This window comes from Propithecus coquereli, unplaced genomic scaffold, assembly GCF_000956105.1.
Source record: "Propithecus coquereli isolate 6110/MARCELLA unplaced genomic scaffold, Pcoq_1.0 Scaffold441, whole genome shotgun sequence".
Classification (NCBI taxonomy): domain Eukaryota; kingdom Metazoa; phylum Chordata; class Mammalia; order Primates; family Indriidae; genus Propithecus; species Propithecus coquereli.
In genome coordinates, this window is record NW_012150186.1 from 526,782 (window position 1) to 546,762 (window position 19,981).

General features: G+C 43.7%; 1 protein-coding gene across 2 annotated transcripts in view; it reads left to right on the top strand.

Annotated features, from left to right (window-relative positions):
* Nucleotides 1-19,981, top strand: part of GLI3 (GLI family zinc finger 3) — a 270,462-nt gene that overhangs the window by 87,500 nt on the left and 162,981 nt on the right. The window contains exons 1-2 of one of the 2 annotated variants that reach the window (XM_012654530.1): nucleotides 2,686-2,785; nucleotides 6,585-6,827. In XM_012654530.1, the coding sequence (XP_012509984.1) occupies nucleotides 6,638-6,827 (190 nt within the window). In that variant the 5' untranslated portion in view covers nucleotides 2,686-2,785; nucleotides 6,585-6,637. Of the gene's footprint in view, nucleotides 1-2,685; nucleotides 2,786-6,584; nucleotides 6,828-19,981 lie in introns of those variants that run through there. The other variant, XM_012654529.1, reaches the window with a different exon arrangement.

Below are 19,981 nucleotides of genomic sequence, written 5' to 3' on the forward strand. Positions count from 1 at the left end.
AGATACGCATGTGACTCTGACGGAGGGCATTTTCTACTTTCTCTCCTTTCACCCTGGGACCTCCTGGGTGATGAAAGTAAGAAGCGAAAAGAAAGAGAGAGCTACCCCATAATCTTTGAGGGAGGGTTGTCACTTGAATTTCTCCAAGGCTTCAAATCCTGCTGCAGCCCTCTCATGTTGCAGGCCTGGCAGTGTGGTTTAAAGGTTGCAAACAAAGCGGAGTGCTGTCTCCCGATCCATCTGGGCCCCTCCCTCTGTCATCCGTCATTGTCAATGGGAGATGTATGTGTAGCCACACAAGGGCAATGTCTGACCCCGAGGGTATTGGAAATGTTCTTAGAGAAGGCATTGTTTGCTCACGCCCTTTGGAAGCCAAGCTCTAGACATTCTAGGGAGCTGCCTCTGGCTTAGGCAGAACTGCAGTCTAGCTGGAAAGAGGGAATATTCTGCTTTTAAAAACTACAGGAACTTTATTTCCCCTTCCTAACATAATTCTACAATGCTTATGAATATACTCAGCCTCTTCTCTTTTTCATCTCTGATCTCTGGTCAAAGTCATGCAGAGAATTCTGAAACTGGGAAGCCAGGAGTTGGGTTCCATTGGTTTTTATTTGAACAGCGTCAAAATATAAATAACCCAATAAATAAAAGCTGACAAGATGCAACGAATGCATAATAGGAAAAAAATGAAATAATGCCCTTTGCAAACTCAGCCAGGCAATTTCTTTGGAGAAAAGGAGAAAACGAGAAAACGATGCCTGTGTCTTGTTCAGCACAGGAGGGCAGGGCCCCGCGCTTCTGGAAGCACATTAGAAACTCCAGAAACATACAAGCCACTGGTTGAGTCTCACGGTGCTGTGGAAAGGATTCGCAGTGCTGAGTAAGGCCTGCGTGTGTCTTCGCCCCTAGGTGGGAGGAGGGGCCCATGTACCCCCATCGATTTGTCATTTGGGCCCCACTTGGTGTTTTCCCAGGAGTAGGAGTATGTTAACAAAAACTTAATGGGATGGTATCTGAGCTTTGAAAATTCTGTGCATTAATACGAAATTACTTTTTTTCCCCTTTTATAGGTGGTGGTGGTAGAGGTTGGGGCACACATCCAGATATCATTCCCCAAACCTACCTAGGAATAGACCTCTTGTCCTGTACACAGGGCTGGGTGGATTCAGTAAGGCGTAGCTGGAATTTTCTTTGCATCACTTACTCACCTGGGACAGGATGCCTGTTTCTGATCCGGCAGCTGGGCCCAATACCTTCCTACCCACCACCATCGCTGGGCTGTTAGGAGGGTCAAATGAGGGGATATAAATGATGTCGGTAAAGGGCTGTTTCTTTTCTTAAGAACCGTGTTTGCTGGTGAAGGGCTGGGGCTAGTGAGCTACGTATTTAGGGAGCCTCAGTCCTGTGTTTTAATTCATTTGAAGATGACTTTATTGTATCATTCAATATAGAAATTAGGAGGTTTCACAAACTCAGACCTTAAATACAGAAACGTGAATTTCTTGTTAGAATCCCATTGGGCTAGAAATCTGAGTATCCAGCCTTCTTTTCTCCCCCTTAACATCTTGGTGCCCCCTCCCGCCCCCCATCCGCCCTTCATTTTGGCACACTGCAACCTGAGTGCCACTTTTCTGGGAAAGCCTGATATTCTGACTTCAGTTTTGTAATTTAATGATGGAGAGTTTCCTTAGTAAACCAAATTTAGAGTCCTAGAATGCTTATCTTATATCCAGACCTTGAACATAAAAGGCATTTTATACCCGCAATTGTTCATTTAATGAGCAATTGCAGAGTGCAGGCCGGTTAAGGGATTGAGCTATATGCACTATTATTGCAAGAAGTATTCCGAAATACCAGAAATAGGACGTAAGCTCTGATCAGGGAGACTGCGAGCACAATTACCTTCTTTTCAAATCCTTCTGTGACACTGCGGGAGGAAAAAGGACTTTGAAACTTGAAAGGAAAGAGCTTGCTTTCAACCTCAAAAGCTAGGAGGAAAGGGCTCTGAAATTTGCTCAGAATTCCCAATTCACCATTAGCCTGTTTCTTCCTTTAGCCTCAAGGCATTCTCCGCTTTTTGAAAAGATGTTAAGAAATTCAGTCACAATAGAGAGCCTAGTTTTGAACATGTTTCACTCGGTCCATTGAGGTCTGGGCTCCAGCCTTTGTGTGGGGTGAATTGAGCTGAGCGGCTAGCTGGTTGGAGAGAGGTGAATGAGGAGTCGCTGTGCAGTCGCAAATTCTGGCAAAGAAAAAAGCTCACCCCTTCCTTTATTTTACAATATGCATTCCTGTACAATCCTGCTAGTGGCAATATGTGGAGCCGTGCCTGTTCTTAAGTCAATACAGAGTACTTGGTTTATAGCAACTCTTGTTAAGTTTGTCTTGTAATTGAAGCTGCTGTTGACCTTGCTTGGGGACCATTTGTAAAACCGTTTATTTAGCATAAACTGAAATAATAAACCCTCCTTCTCTCGGGCTGATTGTGATAGGGTGACATTAGTTTGATTTAATGATTAGCCGCCTGACCCTTCTGCTGAAGAGAGCGGCTTGAATAGGGAGAGTTCACTCGGAAGCACTCAGAAAGAATACTAATGAGCTTGTTAAATTTAGCATGGCTCCAACCACTTTTAATTCCTCTAATGGGAGCAGCACTGCCTGGGAGAGGGAGAGGGAGAGGGAGGCAGAGAGACACCGAGAAGGTTCCTAGAGGGTCTGCACAGCTAGAGAAGGCTCACCAGCAGAAGTTGGCAGAAAGTAGCTAGCAGAGCCTGGGGACCGTGTTGTAAGTATTGTGTGTTCTCTTACACTCCGTGTCTCTCGGTCTTGAGGCAAGAGAGGAGTAAGGGTATTAAAACGGGATTTAAGGGAACAGTGGAAAATTGATGTTAAGGGGGGAAAAGGGGCAAACACGTGTACTGTGAGCTCCTAATCAGCTAATTTTGTTAGGTGGCAGAAGGTGTCCCTAGTTAGTGATGGCTGGCAGAGTTCTGTTTTTATGTTGGAAGAATTGCCTGAAACTTTTCTCTCAAGTCCTGGGTGAAAAAGAACTTGTTTCCTCCGTTACCAAGAGAAATTGTACTGGAGTTTGGGAGCGAGTGCACGAGGGTGCCTGTTCGAGTCTTGCTTCATGCAGCAGCGTGCTTCCTTTCTTTATTACAGATGTCCTAAGCACTATTCGCAATGAAGGGACTTTTGATTTTTCTGAGTTTCTGGCACGAAGTGTGTCTGACTCAACGCTGGTTGCTTTTGGATGAGTTTGGGAAATCAGGGACGGTTTCTAAAACGTGATGTGCCGGGCACTCTCCGTTTGGGGGCAGGAAGGAATATGTTAACTTCCACTTGAGCACGGATATACAAAAAGGAGGAGGTACAAAGTGGGATTATGATGACAGTATTTAAAGTCATTTTTTCCTGAAAGTTTTTAGTGAATTGCATGTTTCGGTTTGACCCCCGAGCTTGCAGCTGTTAGACATAGAGAAGGACGAACAGTTGCCTTGTGTTTGGCTGTTAAAGTCCATTGGCAGATGCTCTTGGAGCAGTGGGCTGTTTGCTTACATTTTTGCAGCAGACTTCTGCTTGTTGCCATGGTGGACAGTGTGTTTCTGTCAATAATTTGGCCTGGCGTAGCCTGTCTGCACTGACTCTCAAACTTTATTGAACAACTCGGCTCGACTGAACAAGATTAGACAGCTTTCGTCTTTTGGCTTGCTGAAGTGGTTGCTAAATTTATAAGAGCAGGCAGGAATACTGCTTGGAAAGTTTCCCTTTCACTCTATACGGAGTGCTTGCAAGCCTCCTAGCTGTTTGTGTTCTGGAGCGTGTGTACTGTCAAGTTTTCATCTGAATGCCCATCAGAAGCAACTCAGTACGTGAGGTAAAACGTCAGGAAAAATCTGCTGGAGTTTTGGAAGTAGGGGTTGGGGGGCTGGCTGGGTAAAAATGTAGTAGCACTGGCTATTGTATAAGTTAAGTCTTCTGATGAAAGTTTCCACATTAAAAAAAAATTCTTGCCTGCATTTAACTTTACTAAGGGAATAACTTAATTTTTTCCTGTATTAAATATTTGAACTCTGGTTACTTCTTGTTATAACTTTAATAATCACACTTGTTGGGTTAACTCTCATTAAGAAAATCATGTAGCTAAAAAGCACCCCTGTTTCCACTCAGTTCCCTCCTCACATCTCTACTTCATTCTCTCAGGAGGTTGCGGGGGGTGGGGGGGGTGGGAAGACCCTCTGGCCAGACCATACTCATTATTCAATTATTCGTGAAGTTGGATTCAAATGCTCATCATAAAGACATAGTTTCTAAGATGCTGAGTTTATTATAGGGCTGCAGTTTTAAGAGAAGAAAAGTTAATTTCTTCGAGGAAGATTAAGTCAAGGAAATCCTGTTTCAAACCTGGAACAGATTAGCAGGGCTGAGTTATTCATCTTTTCCGGAGAATGCTAATTATGCGTCACAGCCCCTCTGACTGAGGGTTTTCTGGCCTCTAAATGAAGGTCCCATTCTACAGAATTTGCACCTCAATGCTAGAAGTTCACTTTAGGTTGAAATTTGAAATAAAGTCTTTATACAGAGTGCAAATTAGTGGAAAATATGACTTCGGGCCATTTGTAGGTTATAGGAATTTTTATAAAACTGACCTAAGTTTTAGTGTTTTTGACTCCCTTTTGCTTTTACATAACTGCAAAATCCTCATTCTATAGCCTGCAACTTTTCTGCTAATGAAGTACGAGGGTAGACTAATGCCTGAGAGTATTAGAAGGGAAAATAATAATTAAGTTTTCTTTTGTAATTTGTTTTAAAATTACCAAAAGCATGGTTTGAATTGCTTTTATAAAGATCAATGTGAAAATGTGGGAATTCACCATTTTTTTTGTTGTCATTATTTGATAGATTAAACTTGTAACTTACCTCTTAATTATGGGGTTTGGGGTAAGGATCTGCACAAAACAATACTAAAATAATATTTCACAGTTACCTTGCAGTAGTCAGCAAATTCACTGTAGAGACTGAAACGTATTTCATTGTCTATTCTATTTTGCAAGTCATTTACTAGGGTAAAACAATACATTGCTTATTTTTCAAGTCTTACAGGCAGAAAAGGACTCAAGTCGCTACTTGCTTTAGGTAGTTCAAATCCTTAGTCAACACGAATAGTAGTTGTTATTTTTAGTTTGTATTTTTATCCTTGTCTGTGTTTATAACTCTACTTTCTTCTGAATTTGAACAGGGTTATGAAATGGCTAAAGCATAATTTTTCTGGGTTTTTTTGGTCCTTAGCTAGTCATATCTGCTTTATAGATTACTTTGAAGATAAGTTTGTATACGGAATAAGATATGTTCCAATCTGTTCATCTAAAATTCGCAACAGTATTATTTATGCCTAAATAGAGTTTTTGTTCTTTATTTTTTTAAGATAAGGAATAGGAAACAGTTTTTAAATTAGATGTCTAAGTGGTGTTGGGACAGCTTTTTTCCATCAGTATTTATCTACCAGAGCACAGTGTGTGGATTAAATGTAGAACTTGTTTAGGAGTACGTAGTTTAGAGCGCGTGTGTGATTCTAACAGATGAATCTGTCCACTTGTGGTGGGTTCAGATGGACAGTGTGGTTTAATTTTATGCATCGATTCTTTGATCTGTTACATAATAGAAAGGTCATTTAATCCCATTTGCAGAGAACCCTAGTGGATAGATGGAAAGTTCTTACAGATCAAAGGGGACTGGAGTATTAGGGAGCTAGAATATCAACTATATGGGGAATTTCTTCGAGCTCTTTATTACACATTTGAAGAAATGTATGGACCCCACCAGAGCATGGACAGGTATCAACATCCCTCATACCTTCCTTCAGAACCATCTCATACCTGGACTTTTAGTTTCACAGTTTTTTCTTAGTTCTCAACTTTGCTGTGTGGTCAGAAGAAGCTGGGAGTGTCTCCCAAGAGGCTGTAGGTTTTCATGATTGGCACCTTTATCCCTTGTCACCAATGGGTTTTCTGTTCCATTTCTGGCTCTGCTAAACCTCTTGGTGGATTATAAATCTAATTCAAACCAAACCAAACCAAACCAAACCAGGAAAGCTCTTGGAGTATTTTCTAACAGGTCATCCTCTGAGGAATAAAGGACCCCTCCCCCACCCCGCCAGCCACCCAGAGCCTTATGGGGTAGCTGGGCTTCGAGTTGCCCCAGAGGCCCAGCATCCTCAGGCAGACGGAAGCCGCACACTCAGTTCCACGTGAGACCTCAGATGCTGGCAAGTCCACGAGGGAAAGCCTCCCTGGCAGATTCCGCCAGGAGCCGGTGATGCTAATTTGCGGATCCTGTTTAATGGGCCCATTTCCTGCTCCCTTTGTCTTTCCCTGTGTATTTATGTATTTTGGACCCTCATTCATAAGCAGTTTTGTCTTGCAAATATCCCACCACAGGTGTAGAGCTTTCAAAGTTGCCATGAATGAGAAAGAGACTTGCTTCTACTTTTGGGGGGAGGGCTGGAGGGAGACCTAATGAATTACTGTTTTTTAATCGCTCCTTAAGGTGGCTTACGGAGTGTTTCATTTTCCTTCTTTCTTCAGAGGATGAAAGTCCTGGACAGACTTACCACAGAGAGAGAAGAAACGCAATCACTATGCAGCCACAGAGTGTCCAGGGTCTCAGCAAAATCAGTGAGGAACCCTCAACATCGAGTGACGAGAGGGCCTCGTTGATCAAGAAGGAGATCCATGGATCCCTGCCGCACCTGGCCGAGCCCTCCGTGCCCTACCGCGGGACCGTGTTCGCCATGGACCCCAGGAATGGCTACATGGAGCCTCACTACCGTAAGTCCTTTCTGCCAGTTGGCACTTGTTCCGGGAGCCGCGGGGAAGGCCGTGTGTGTGTGTGTGTGTGTGTGTGTGTGTGTGTGTGTGTGTGTGTGTGTGTGAGACAGTGAGCAAGCTTTAGGAATTATTTGGCTTGCATAATTTATAAAAATGTTTAATTTTCTTTCCACTTTTCTCACTTTTCCTACTTCCTGTTCATTCTTTTTTGTTTGTTTGTTTGTCTTTGGAGAGAGCCATTTTCTTATCTCTCTAAGCAACTGCAGGCCTTTCAGGAAAGTGGCCCATTTGTGGCTAGACCCCATGGACCTCTCCTGAGACCTAGAACGAGAGTTGCTCCATCCAAGTAGATGCTGCAGGAGAAAAATTGGTTGATGGTGGGAAGTTATTAAAGTGGGCTGCATTAGAAGTCTTTAAGAGCAGCTATTCCCATTTTCAGTGATCTTTGATTTAATGATTTCATCATTTATTCCCATTTTTAATGATTTGTTAAAACAAACCTCATTTAACAAATCAGTGCTGAATTCTTTAATCTGGAAGATTTTTCTGTATACTCTACTCTCCTTTCTAACTAGCATGCCAGAAACGTTAGAAGCTCCTTTTCAGCACTAGTAACATTTAAGAAATTAAGGAGGACTTTGAACACAAGTATATGATGGTTTTCTCCAAAGGCAGAATATAAAGAAAAATGTATAAGGGTCGAGTTTATTTCGGGCCTGTTTCTACTTAACAAATACAATTTGGTTGTGGAGTAATGAAGTTCACATTGAGGTGCCAAAGCTTGCAGGTCTTGATTGCAGATTTATCACCTTGCCAGGATACAGACTTGCCATTTAACCTTCCCGGCTCCAATTCCAGATGATCCATTGAGCTCCAGAGAGGGGGACTGGTTTGTGTTTCCCTTTTTCCACATCATTCAAAAATTTTAGTGTTTTAAGGCAAAAGGTCATTAGCCAGATGACTGATTAGTGAGGACAGCTGATTAGTGCATGTTATTTTGCTCAAGAAAGTGCCCAGGATAAAAGCTAATTTCATCCCTTCATTAGTTGGCTTGAAGCAAAGGGGAATGCTCACTCATCAGATCAAAGGGCCTTGCACAACCTTAAGTCTCAGCGACTCCTGCCCCCCCCCCCACCAGATTACATTGTTGGAAAAAATGGAAGATACATTATTTTTTCAAGTGGAGAAACCATTTTTAAAAAGTGATCAGAAGCGTGGAGGGAATGGCTTTATGGATTCTTCGGAGCTTTTAAAAAAGGCTACAACTTCTCTGTTTAAAAAGTGCTTATCAGTCCTATTGCTGCAGTGGTTGTTTCTATAGATACAGAAATAAGGAGGAGGGGTACTGGGCACATTCCTTCCCTCATTCAAGGTTTGTTTAGTTTTATTTTATTCTTCTTTTCTTTTAGGAATGAAGGCTTAAAAGAGTGTTGGCAGGATATATGTCTCTGAGCACATCCCTAAGTTTTCTGCATTGTATTTTTATTGTCTCTTTTAAATGCCCTCCATGCAGAAAATGTAAGGACTGCTATATACTTCCTACCTATATTTATGTGCCCTGATAGTAGACTTACTTTAAAAATAAATCCAGTCTAGATTCTTGGCCACGAGGTCCCTGCATTGTTTCTGTTCTTATGTGTGAACACAAACTTTTCCCATCTCATATTTATGCTTTGTTTTCTTTTCCAGATGCCCACTAATTAGTGAGGTATTTAATTAGTCAGGACAGCTGATGAGTACTTCTTTTTCGGCTGATGATAGTGGGCAGATAACCGTTAACTTTCTCTCTGTGCCATTCAACTTGCAGCTTATTCTTGGTCCGTTTGTTTTAATGGTTTCCCCATTAAATCCTGTGCCATCATTTGAGGGCCTGGGCTCCCTCCACACCTGGGACCCTCACGCTCTCTCACTGGCATGTGTATGACACAGCTCCTGGACCTCCAACTCCGTATTAACTAACCCTGGGCCCTGGAGGGCTCTCAGGGGGATTGGGAGGCATCATTGACAACCTGTTTTGAGGGCACAGCACCCATAAGTTGGTGATTCTTTAGATTTTCCCACTGTATTGTGCTACTCAGTGTTAAAATTGTGTGATAACTTATAAACTATATTGAGTTGTCTGTAACCAAGTGGCAAATGTGATTTTGGCCTACCACCTTAGTGTGCTCTCTAAATTGGTCTCAAATAAATTATTACATATATAATATAGACAGGGAGTCCTGGGGATTATACTGATTGGCTCAGGACTCAGGGGCTTTGGGTTCAAGTTCTAGCTTTGTCACTTACTAGCTATGTGACCTTGACCGAGTGTGCTGATGTCTCTAAGAATCATTTCCTCACTGTTGAATGGGAGTGATAGTGTGACTGCTTGGTCCATGGTGTTCTTGTGAGAATTCAGGGAGACGATGCAAATAAGGTATTTAGTAAAATCTCTGACACATAGTAAGTGCCTCAGAATCATTAAGGTAGTTCTTCTCTTCCTCCTCTTCTTTTGTTCCTTCTGTTTTCCTTCCTCCTCCTCCTCATCATCATCACAGTGTGATTAGTTCAGTCTCCAAACCAAGTCACATTTGTGAGTATTGAAGTTGGTTTGGTTTAGTGTAGACTGGTTTTTTTTTCTGCCCTACCTGGTCACCTCCTCCCTAAGACCAGTATCTGTCTGTAAACACAAATTAGAAGTTGAGGGGACTGTAACCCTGAGGAAAAGGGTTGGTGTGATTAGAACTCTGCACTGTGACCTCGAACATAATTCTTTTTCAGTGACCCTCAGTAGACCGACTATAATTTTTTTTTTTCCTATTTTGTAAGTGAAGACATTGTAAAGCTTTTAAATGAGTTTGAGAAGTCACAGCATTTTAAATTCCTGGCAGAAAATGTTTTCTGTAACCAATGCAAACTTAATATATGTGAGAAAATAAAAGGTGCAATGTATTATTCACATTAAATAATTTAAAGATATCCTAAACTAAGCCTCAGGGTTGGATAGGATACGACTTGACTTTTTCTAGAGCCCTATTGGATTATTTACTTTTCTGCTGGTATCACAAGTATTTTTAAGATACTTTATTATAAAATCTATCAACCTCATATGGATTTAATTATCCAGGCAAGCTAATGATTGATGGAAACTCAAGGTGATAAATTTCCTAAAATTTTTTTGTGTATGAGGAAATACCCCCCTTTTACAGTTTTGATCACATTTGTTTACCTTGGGGGTGTAGCGTGTCTGGGTCCTGTGGCACCGTCAGCAACACAAGCCCACAGCAGACCTCAGTAGCTCAAGGTTCAGAGACATCTTCTGAGGCCATCCCCCTTTCTCTTGAGCTGTCTGCCAGCTTCACGGGGCTGTTCGAGAGAAAAGACACCTCTAGTCCAGCAGGCTGGCCGTGTGAACACTCACAGTAATTCCTTCGTTTTTCTGTGGTTGGAAAATGTAGACTTTCCAAGATGCCTAATTTGTGCTTCTATATATACTGACTTTGTATTTCTAAAGTGTGGGCAGGCTTCCTGTAAGACCGGAAAAGGGAAAACCGTTTTTTGTTTTCCCCTTCAGAAGGACATCTGTAAAATTTTTATTGCACAAGATCTTGTTATACTTGGGCATGCAATGTTGCATCTTCACAAATTGTAGTTAGGCAGAATTCAACGTATTTTAGGTTTTGTGGGTTTGACTTAAAAAGAAGAGAAAAAAGAAAACTCAGGGATAGCGGACACTTCAAACATCCACAACATATGTTTGGAATAAAATCCTCCCAGGGGGCGGGGGGCGGGTATTCTCTCACGAGGGGTTGCGTGGATGGGCTGTACATCAGGGTGAGAGAGTAGACGTTCAGGCTGCATGGCTCAGACACGGCGTGGTGCTGACAGGCTCTCAGCCATGGGACCGCTAGCTCTTTATAATTTGGGCGAGTGTGGGAGGGGCTGGATTTGGGGGCCTGATGTGCTGGTCCTGGAGTCGGGGTAAGAACCCTCATCTCCTGCCCGAGGATTTCTCAGCAGTTTTCTTCTGCCTGTCCTCCGTCTGCAGCCAGATATTTCAAACCCTCATCGCTGGCTGCTTTCATTTACTGCCATGCATTCATTGTTTGATAAACTTGCAAAGGCAGGTGACATAACAGTTAAAGCATTCCTGTACCCTGGCCGACACTTAACTTTTATTCTCTTCCCTCTTACAGAAAACATGTGTTTCGTTGTCTTCCATCTTAATGTAAAGAGTCTAGTTCTCTTAACTATTCTGCAGGGATCTTTGTGCGAAGTTTCTTGGATTCACATGTCATGGAGGGCCTCTGCTGGATTTGTTCAAAGGGGCAGAGGGTGCCTCTTTTTTTAAAGTTTCAGGTCTCTTTTATAATTTTATAGTTGTATGAAGACTGCCTTTCTTATGCCCCTAACCGCTCCCAAGCAGTAATTCCTCATGGAAAATATGATTCAATCCTTCATGCAAATGCTTTGATTGAAAACATACCTCTGGTATTCTTCCGTATGTTCCCCAGCTCAGATGACAGAACTATTAGTTGCTAATTAGCAAAACCTGAGGAATTAGCTTAAAGAAAAGAAACTGAATTTTTAATTGGCTTGCATTTATTTTCTATGGAAAGCTGTTGTGCTGAGCCCACTTGCGTTCTTGTGTGCTAAAAAAATGCATGCAAGATTTTTTTCTACCTGTTTTTATATTAGGTGACTTTCCCCAAGAAATACATCTTCTGGGTGGGTAGAAGAGGAGATGTATATTTTACATATTTAACAGGTGCACCTGCTCACATTTCTTTTACTATCAGGTGTCATCTTGAGACTGTGAGAGACAGAAATGCCTAAAGGCACAAATGAACAGTGTTGTGTTGACCAAACCGCAACAGCAGTGACAGTTCCCTGAGCACACGGTTCCATTCTCATCCAGACTGTCTTTTACCTCTTTGGAGAACAGTTGATGAGCCAGTCAGGAATGCTTTGGGTTTATTTCCCCCCTCCCCCTTTGAAAATCAGATTGTTTAACCAGAAAGACTGATGTTGGGTCATAGTCCGGGGCTTTGCTAAGGCATCTTGCTCCCTCAGCTGTGAGTCTTGACTCACAGGGGCGGTGGAGTGAGCACATCCCAACAAGTCTACAAATCTCTGCAAAACTCTTATTTGTGAGCTTAAGAATAGTTCCCTGCTTATTCTTGTCTTTCTCTTAGAAATTCATTATAATGACCTGGCTTTCTTTCAACAACCTAGAGGTCATGTTTTAAGACTAGAAACAGTGAGCCACTGCCACAGACTCTTAAAGAACTACATTACAAGGCAACTTTGAAAAAGGCAGGAGAAAGTTAGGGATAATTCTTAGGGTTCCAGATTTGAACCCTTGCCAGTGAATCTTGACTACTCTTGTATCCGACATGACTGGGATGTATCTCGGTCTTGGGAGATGGTGAGTGAAAACCCGCAACCAAGGGTGAGAAAAGTACCGTAGGATTTGGAAAAATTATTTATTGATTTTGTTCATGAATTTTGGGAATAAACTTATTAGAAGGAAGTGGGAGAAGCTTGAAGACCTTGCAGATAAGGAAGAGAAGGAAAAGACTAAGGGAGACCATGTTTTCTGGAGAAAATTACTTGGCTGGTTGGGTCCAGCCCTTTCTCCCACTGCTGCCCAGACTCCCTTTGGCCACTGCTCTGGGCCACTGCTCTTGTCACCGACTTATATGGTCATTTCTCCTGCTCTGGTTCTCTGCTTTCCTCCTTGCCTTCAAGGCCTGTCTGAAGACCCACCTCCTTTGAAAGTCTTCCCTAAGTACCATCTTATGAAGATGTTTTCTTACCCTGGACACTGAGTAGTCATGTAGTTCTTGCCTTTAAACACAGCACAGCTACTTCCTTGTGTTGCCTGTACGCAGTGGCCCCGTCTCCTTTAGAAAGTGCTGCTAGGTTGCTTGATCGCAGCCACACCAGAGAGGAAGTTCCAGACAGTCTTTGTCCACAGCATGTCCATCAGAGGCGGCTACTTGGCAATCTGGAAATTACAGCTCAGTCATTACATGCAACCTCGCATCCAAACGTAGTCACCCAGTCCTCCCTGAGAGTGGACAAGATATGAAGTATTTATGATACATTTATACATTTATAAATTCTGCATTTTTAAAACATCAAAAGTATTTGCTTCCACACACATGTGGCACATTTACAGTTGCTAGGATGCTCGTAAGAGATGGATAGTGGTCCTGTGGGGTATGTTGGCAGTGCGTTGTAGACTTGGGTGGGGATCCTCTTCTTATGTACTGTGGGATTAATACAGAAGTGCCACCTGTCTTTCATGATGCCATCTAATATTGAGCAGGTAGGTATTTTCCCGTAGTTAAGGTGAGCATAATGCTTGTTTTCACCCTTTTCCAAATTTCAGTGATTTATCTTATCTTCAGTAGCTTCTCAGGCGATTCATATTTTGGTAACACCTTCCCAACCTGTCTGTGTCTAAGTATGTGTGTGGGCCATGCTAACAGGAGGCCCATCTACAGCTCAATTTAGGATCATGAATCCAGTTGTTTAAAGATTCTACGTAACTATTTACCTTTTCTAATTTTGTACCCACCCAAATGGTACTTTTTAAATAGTTTCTTAGGGTCTCTTTCCACCCCTCCCTTGTTTCCTCCTTCCTAGAGTAAAGCATGAGAAACACTGCAACTCTTGCCATTTCATAGGTGTCTGCTAACAGCTTTCCCTCCTGTTTTCTGATAGAGGCAAGATTATCCTTGGCCCTCCTCCTTTTTCTTGTATAATTAAAGAACGTTACCTTTGATGTCTCTTGAAAGCTGCAATCTCCCTTCCTGCCTTAGCTTTCTTGATCTTGTACCTGTTCATTTGTATCCTCATACTTCTTAGGGGGAGGGCTTCCTTTTCCTTCTTTGTGCCTTTCACAGTTTGTATTAATACAGAGTAAGCAATCCGGCATTTCATTACTCTGTTTTGTTGCTATGTTCTGATATAGTTTGGATTCTCATGGTTCTCCTTGAAAAGGATATAGCTTCCTCGATTCTTTAAGGTTTTAAATTTGGGTCTTTACTTTGGTAAAGACTTTGGTCTCCTTTTAAAATAAAGTCTTCTTATCTTCCTAACGCCTTCACTTATGGGGACGTGTCCAGGCTTTCCATTTACCTCAGTTTTTGATGAATTTCTTCTTCTTAGAACAAAATGACGAAAGATTCCATTTGATCCATTCAGCTGTCCTTTTTTTTTGTTCATTCTGTCAGTCATTTGTTAATTGAGCATGTGTTACTGAGTGTTGCCTACCTACTGAAAAGTGAGCAAGTCCCTGCTTCTGTGGAGCTTCAGGCTGGTGGAACACAGATAAGTAGACAAGCCCATTCAAAAAGCCAACACAAAGGAGATGTCAGAGGAGACAGTGCAGGGTCCTTTGGGAGCAGGTGAGAGACATGCCTTACCCAGACTTCACAGCCCAGAAGGCTTCCTGAAGGAGGTGACATCTGAACTAAGCCCTGGACAAAGAAATGAGGAGAGAATAGTCTAGGTAAAGGGAATATGTCCAAAGGCCTGGATGCCAAAGAAAAATTTGACACCTTCCAGGACCTGAGAAGAATCTGTGGTTGGAGGGTAGATTTCAGGAGGGGAGTGACAGGAGACAGGCCGCCGAGGTGCAGGCAAGCGGGCTTCTGCTCCTCCTCTGCGTTGAGTCCTGTGTGAATCCCAAGACTTGTTTCATGGCTTTTTCAACAGACCTTTGGGTACCTATATTTCTCGTAACTAACCTAAGTTTCTCTGTCGCAGAGAGTTTAATTGACCTCTGCCTTCTGACTTGCCCACATGAGATTCCTATCCCAGAGCTCCCTCCTGACTTCTCTGGCTGGCTACTCTCTCATTGGTCTTTAGGGATGTGCGGCTGCCTCCCTTTGTGCATGTCACATATTCCCTTGAAGACAACGAAATCCATGTCTACTTGTTCCCCACCTGCTGAGCTGATGTGTATTAGATAACCTCAATAACCACAATATCTTGATCCCAAACTACAGATCCCAAACATAGGACATAAATGTGACTTCATTTCTAACGAATTTAAAGTTTTATGTATCAAGACATGTTTTAACTTCAACATACAATGTTCACAATAAAAAAGAACTCTTGAGTTTTATTTTATTGGAAAACTCCCAAATCCCCTCACATCAGTCAGGCTAGAGAAATCGTGCAACGGGACCACGGTGAGTTTGGAGTAGGGTCCAGAAATAACAAAGTGAAATTCAGCTGAGAAATCCAGTAGCTGACACCGCCAGGGGAAAATGAGAACAAAGACGTGCATTAGTGGAGTGAGCCTGCAATTGGGCCAGGACTGAGTCTCCTGGGAGAGGGTGGGACCCGGAGGAGGAGGAGGCAGGAGGCCTCTCTGTGGGGAGCGCAGGCCTAATCAGTGCACATTGTGTGGGTCAGAGGGAGCCTGCTCTAGGAAGCTGGGTGTTTATGTCTTCCACTGGGGGGCCCTGAATCTGCATCCTGATTGTGCTCCTGACTTGGGAGTGGAATAAAAGGAGGCGCCTGTTTCCTAGGTAATTTAGGGAGGAGCAGAGAAGTGCACGTGGGGGATGCTGAGAAACAAACACTGCTTCTCTTTTGGTTTGCTTTTGTGGAATAAGCCTGCTCTCAAATTGGGCAAGTTTCGCATTTCCTTTCTCTTATCCCTGCGTTTCCCCTTTGTAAGCAATGTCATGCTCCCGTACCCCCAGGTCCCTAGGTGAGGGGAGAGTAACACGATAACGCTGGCTTTCCTATGACCTCACTTCCTGCCACGGGACCTGTCATCCGCTCTGACTTGGCTTCTGTGGTCCCCGCTTGGCTCCATGAACCTGACCAAGTGGGTTGACCCTTTTGATCAAACGTGCCATTTACCTCTCTATGTAATGTGTGTATACACACACACGCACACACACACACACACACACACGTCTGTAGGATGCACTTGTATGTGGCCTCTATCTTTTTCATTAGGGATTTTAAACTTAGTATGTGTCCCTCACATTGCCACATTCTGATGATGTGGAGAGATGGTCAGTGAACGATTGGAGGCACCTGAGCGCCTCTAGGGGTCCCAGCCCTTTCAATCACACTCCTGATGTGAGCTGCTTCGAGTCTCACTCCGTTGGGTACGTAGATATTCTCATTTCAAAGACTCCCTTCTTTTTTTTTGAGAGCCTGCTATGAGCCAGGCACTATTCTGGGTCCTGAGGCGTCAGCGTTTGCCAAGACAAATCAGGTCCTTGCTCTCAAAACCGACCCATCAGCCAGAGGAGACACAGCGAATGCCTAGGCAGAGACTGCAACAGGAAAATAGCAGGTGGTGCTCTGAGGATAATAAACCAGGTGATGTGTGCTGGCGAGACTTGGGTAGGAGTAATGTGCCTTAATGGGGTGGGTAGGGCATAGAAGGCCTTGCTCAGGAGGTGTCTTTTTAACCGGATCCAAAAAGAAGCCAGCCCTGGAAGATCTGCGGGGAGAGCATTCTACGGAAGAGGTGTGCAGTGGCAGAGTACCAGGGGCAGACAGCAGGATATGTGGTGGTCTGGCCAGGGGTTGGGAGAGATGAGGTCGGGGGCGTGAGCCAACAAAAAGCCAATGAAGGGAGTGCTGTGGTTTGATGTCTGTTTTAGGAATGTCACTCTGGCTGGTGTGCAGTGACTCTCACGAGAAGGTGGAAAGTGGAATCGGGGAGGTGGCTGAGCAGGCTGGTGCAGTGGCCCAGGTGGGAAATGATCCCTCCCTGTTAGAAACCATAGCCAGCAGAAATCGAGCCCTCAGTCTGCACCACGTGTTATGCCGTGGGCTTTGCTTTCTAATGCCTTAAATCCCCACAGCAACCTTATGAGATGTTGTTATGATTTCCCCTTTGACATACGAGAAAACTGAGGCCTAGTAAGACTGAGGAAAGTTGCCGGTTTTTACATGGTCTGGAAGTAGCCGAACTGAAGTTTGAACCCATACAGTTTGGCTCCAGAGCTAAGATTCTTCACCTATGCCCCATAACTGATGAGACTTCAAAATGACAGTCCAGACCTATGCAAGGGCCAGGCCAAGTGGGCAGTGTTTCAGGATCAGCCCGGCCAGGGGAGTACTTGGAAACTTTATCCCGAAACCTGGGTGGTAGTGTTGCCAGCTGCGACGGGCAGGGGCTTGGAGTGCGGGTGTGTGTAGTCTGGGAGGGGAGGTTGGCTGCCACCCCTGTTTTAGGGGTCCCCAGGCATTATTCCAACATACCCCAGTGTCGAAGAGGCAGGTACTGGTCATTGCTACCTCTGTGGTCTCTGGGCTCCAGGTGTAGTTATACGGGGGAGAATGAAATATTTCTAGTTAGTCAATCCTTTTGCAAAGAACTTGACATTATCTGTCACTTAATTATGGGAGGCCTTCAGTCCTCTCCGTTCCCCACTGTTTTGGGGAATACAAGTGTTGGGAAGTAGTAGTAGTCACTGCCCCGATCCTATATGTGGAGTATTTACCGTGTACCAAGGGCTGGGCTAAGGACCTCCTTACATGATCTTTACTTTGCACACAAACCCATTTAGCACTTGAATTAACTGGATTTAGAGATATCATGTGGCCCTTGGTGCCGGTTTGAGTTTGGGTTCCAGGCCTCGGTTTTGGGACCAAGGGATGGAAGTCCCATGCGTAGGCTTTTCTACCTGTCTTGTTAAGCTTTGTGTTTCCCACTGTGTCCTGTGGCGCCCATACCAACGTCTCTTGATGATGCAGCGGCTTTGGTACATGGGTGATCTGTATGGATCAAAGACCTCTATTCGCTGTGTGAACTCGCAGTTCTAAAGAACAGTCTGTATAAGTGATTGGAGCTTTCACAGATCAACAGATAATACAGTATCTGGCCCTACCTAAGCCCTTTTTGGGGCCAGTTCCACCAGCTGCATAGAGGCCACTGCAAAATCCCTTGCTGTCCCTCTAAGCAGCCCCACATAGGGCAGCAAACTGCCCTGCCCTACGCAGGAGAGGAGGTGGCAGGGAGAGAGCACCCCCTTATTTATTAATATCTCTTTACATCAGAGAGAGACAGAACACAAACCTTTTCTGCACAAAGACATCTTCGTGTCCAACAGTCCCACTAATACAGGGGTTACGTCTCCTGACTTTGGTGTCTCAGATAAACTCAGACGAACTGAAAGAATCTTAAGCGTGATGAAGGGGCTGGAGGGATGATTTATAAGGAAAGATGAAAAGGACTGCGTGTGGATAACGGGGCCCATGCAGGCCGCAGACAGACATGGCAACTTTAAGCCAACAACGTGAAGAAACAGGATGCTAAGGAGGGCGTAGACGGACACGGGAGCCCTGAGTGGAAAATCTACGAAGACCTCAAGGAGAGGTGGGAATGAATCCCTTTCTGTCTCAAAGACCTCGGTAGGACTGATGTTTGCTTTAAAGACAAGCGTGAGATACCAGCTCTTATCTGTATAAAGTTACGTTTCAGGGGACTCGATTTGATCTGAGATGGATCTAGATCTGGGTAGTGAAGACATGTGTTGTAACAATGCCCCCACTACATCGGGAAAATGAGAAAAGCTAACATGGAGACTTTTAAAAGTGACTATGATCCCCTAAGGTACCTATAACTAGAATCGTCCAAAAATTATGGAAAAATCTTAGAAGGCTTTTAGAGAAAACAAAGGATGACTTTTTAGATATTTTTATTGGTTCCTCAATGTTAATCAAGCTCCACACACAGTAGAATGAAAGATATGACCCTGGCTCTCGATTTTATATTTTCGGGAGAGAACGCAAGAAACAACACATGAAAACAATTAAGTCACATATCAACAAGTATAAAATAGCAAGATGAAAGGCAGGACCTAGGTCTGCTGAGGGTGATTTCTGATTCCAAGGGGGTTTTTACAATAGAGCTTTGACTCCATGGCAAATTTAAATCCAGTATGAAATTTCTCCTAACTAACATTTCCCTTCTTCCTTCCAAATATCAAATTTATGGACTCTAAGAAATTCACATAACACGTACGCCGATGCTGCGTTTTCTTTCCGCTTGATCCGTTCCAGCTGTTATTAACTTTAATGTCTGACTTTCATTAATTTATGAGGAGTTGTGAACTGCCATCTGAAATGCTCCCCTGAATCTTAGACTTTTGGGGGGCAGATTTCACGTGAGTTCATCCTGACCCTTGCTAATATTCAGCCACGCATGTTAGTTTATTGTTCTCTAATAACCTTTCGGGCCTTCCATGATGTTGTTGGCACGTGCTGTCATATTCCAAAGGTGGTGCACAGCTAGTCTTCGTCAATGTTGATTTCACCGTGCCTCATACCTGATTTATCAAACCTGCGCGTCCTCAGCATGTCTAATTTGGCACATAGTTCCTGCTCCTAAAATCTAATAAGCCCGTAAGTAATAAGCCTTCTGGGTTTTTATAGGCATGCCCTCTGATCTAGGGTAGTGGAAAGCTTCATCTGGCATTTGTCATTGACCACAGCAGCTGCCAGAAATGCTCCTTTCCTCTCTTCGGCATCTTCTGGTGGTCCACAGTAACAAGGAACTGATTCTAGCACAAAATGTTGAGGTTTTGGTTATTAACACTAGATTTTTCTTACTCTTGAGTTCTTTTCATGCTTGGTTATTTGAAGTTAATGTCTCACGTTGCTGACCACGTGTTCTCACGTCTGGGAGCACCGCCGCCGGACTGCTGGCTGCACTGCGCAAGAGCCCGGTCAAGGTGGAGCCCAGCGGTGGTCCCTGGGGACTGCCTACCCCATCCCCATAAGAAAAGGGTTTAGAGAAACCCACTTTATAGTTGCTTTTTGGAAATCTACTCCAATAGGATATTCTTTTTTTAAAAAAAATTCTATCCTTTCGGTAACAGTGCAGCCTTGTTCCTTTGATGCCACGCTTCTGCTGTTAATCTTCAGATTTTTGAAGTGTCTCTCTTATAATGAGCCACCAGGTGACCAGGACTCTGAGGCACAGATTTTTTTCTGCTGTGTTGTCCACAGTATTAATATACCAATTAAAAACTTTATTATTGGCCGGGCGCGGTGGCTCACGCCTGTAATCCTAGCTCTCTGGGAGGCCAAGGCGGACGGATTGTTTGAGCTCAGGAGTTCGAAACCAGCCTGAGCAAGAGCGAGACCCCGTCTCTACTAAAATTAGAAAGAAATTAATTGGA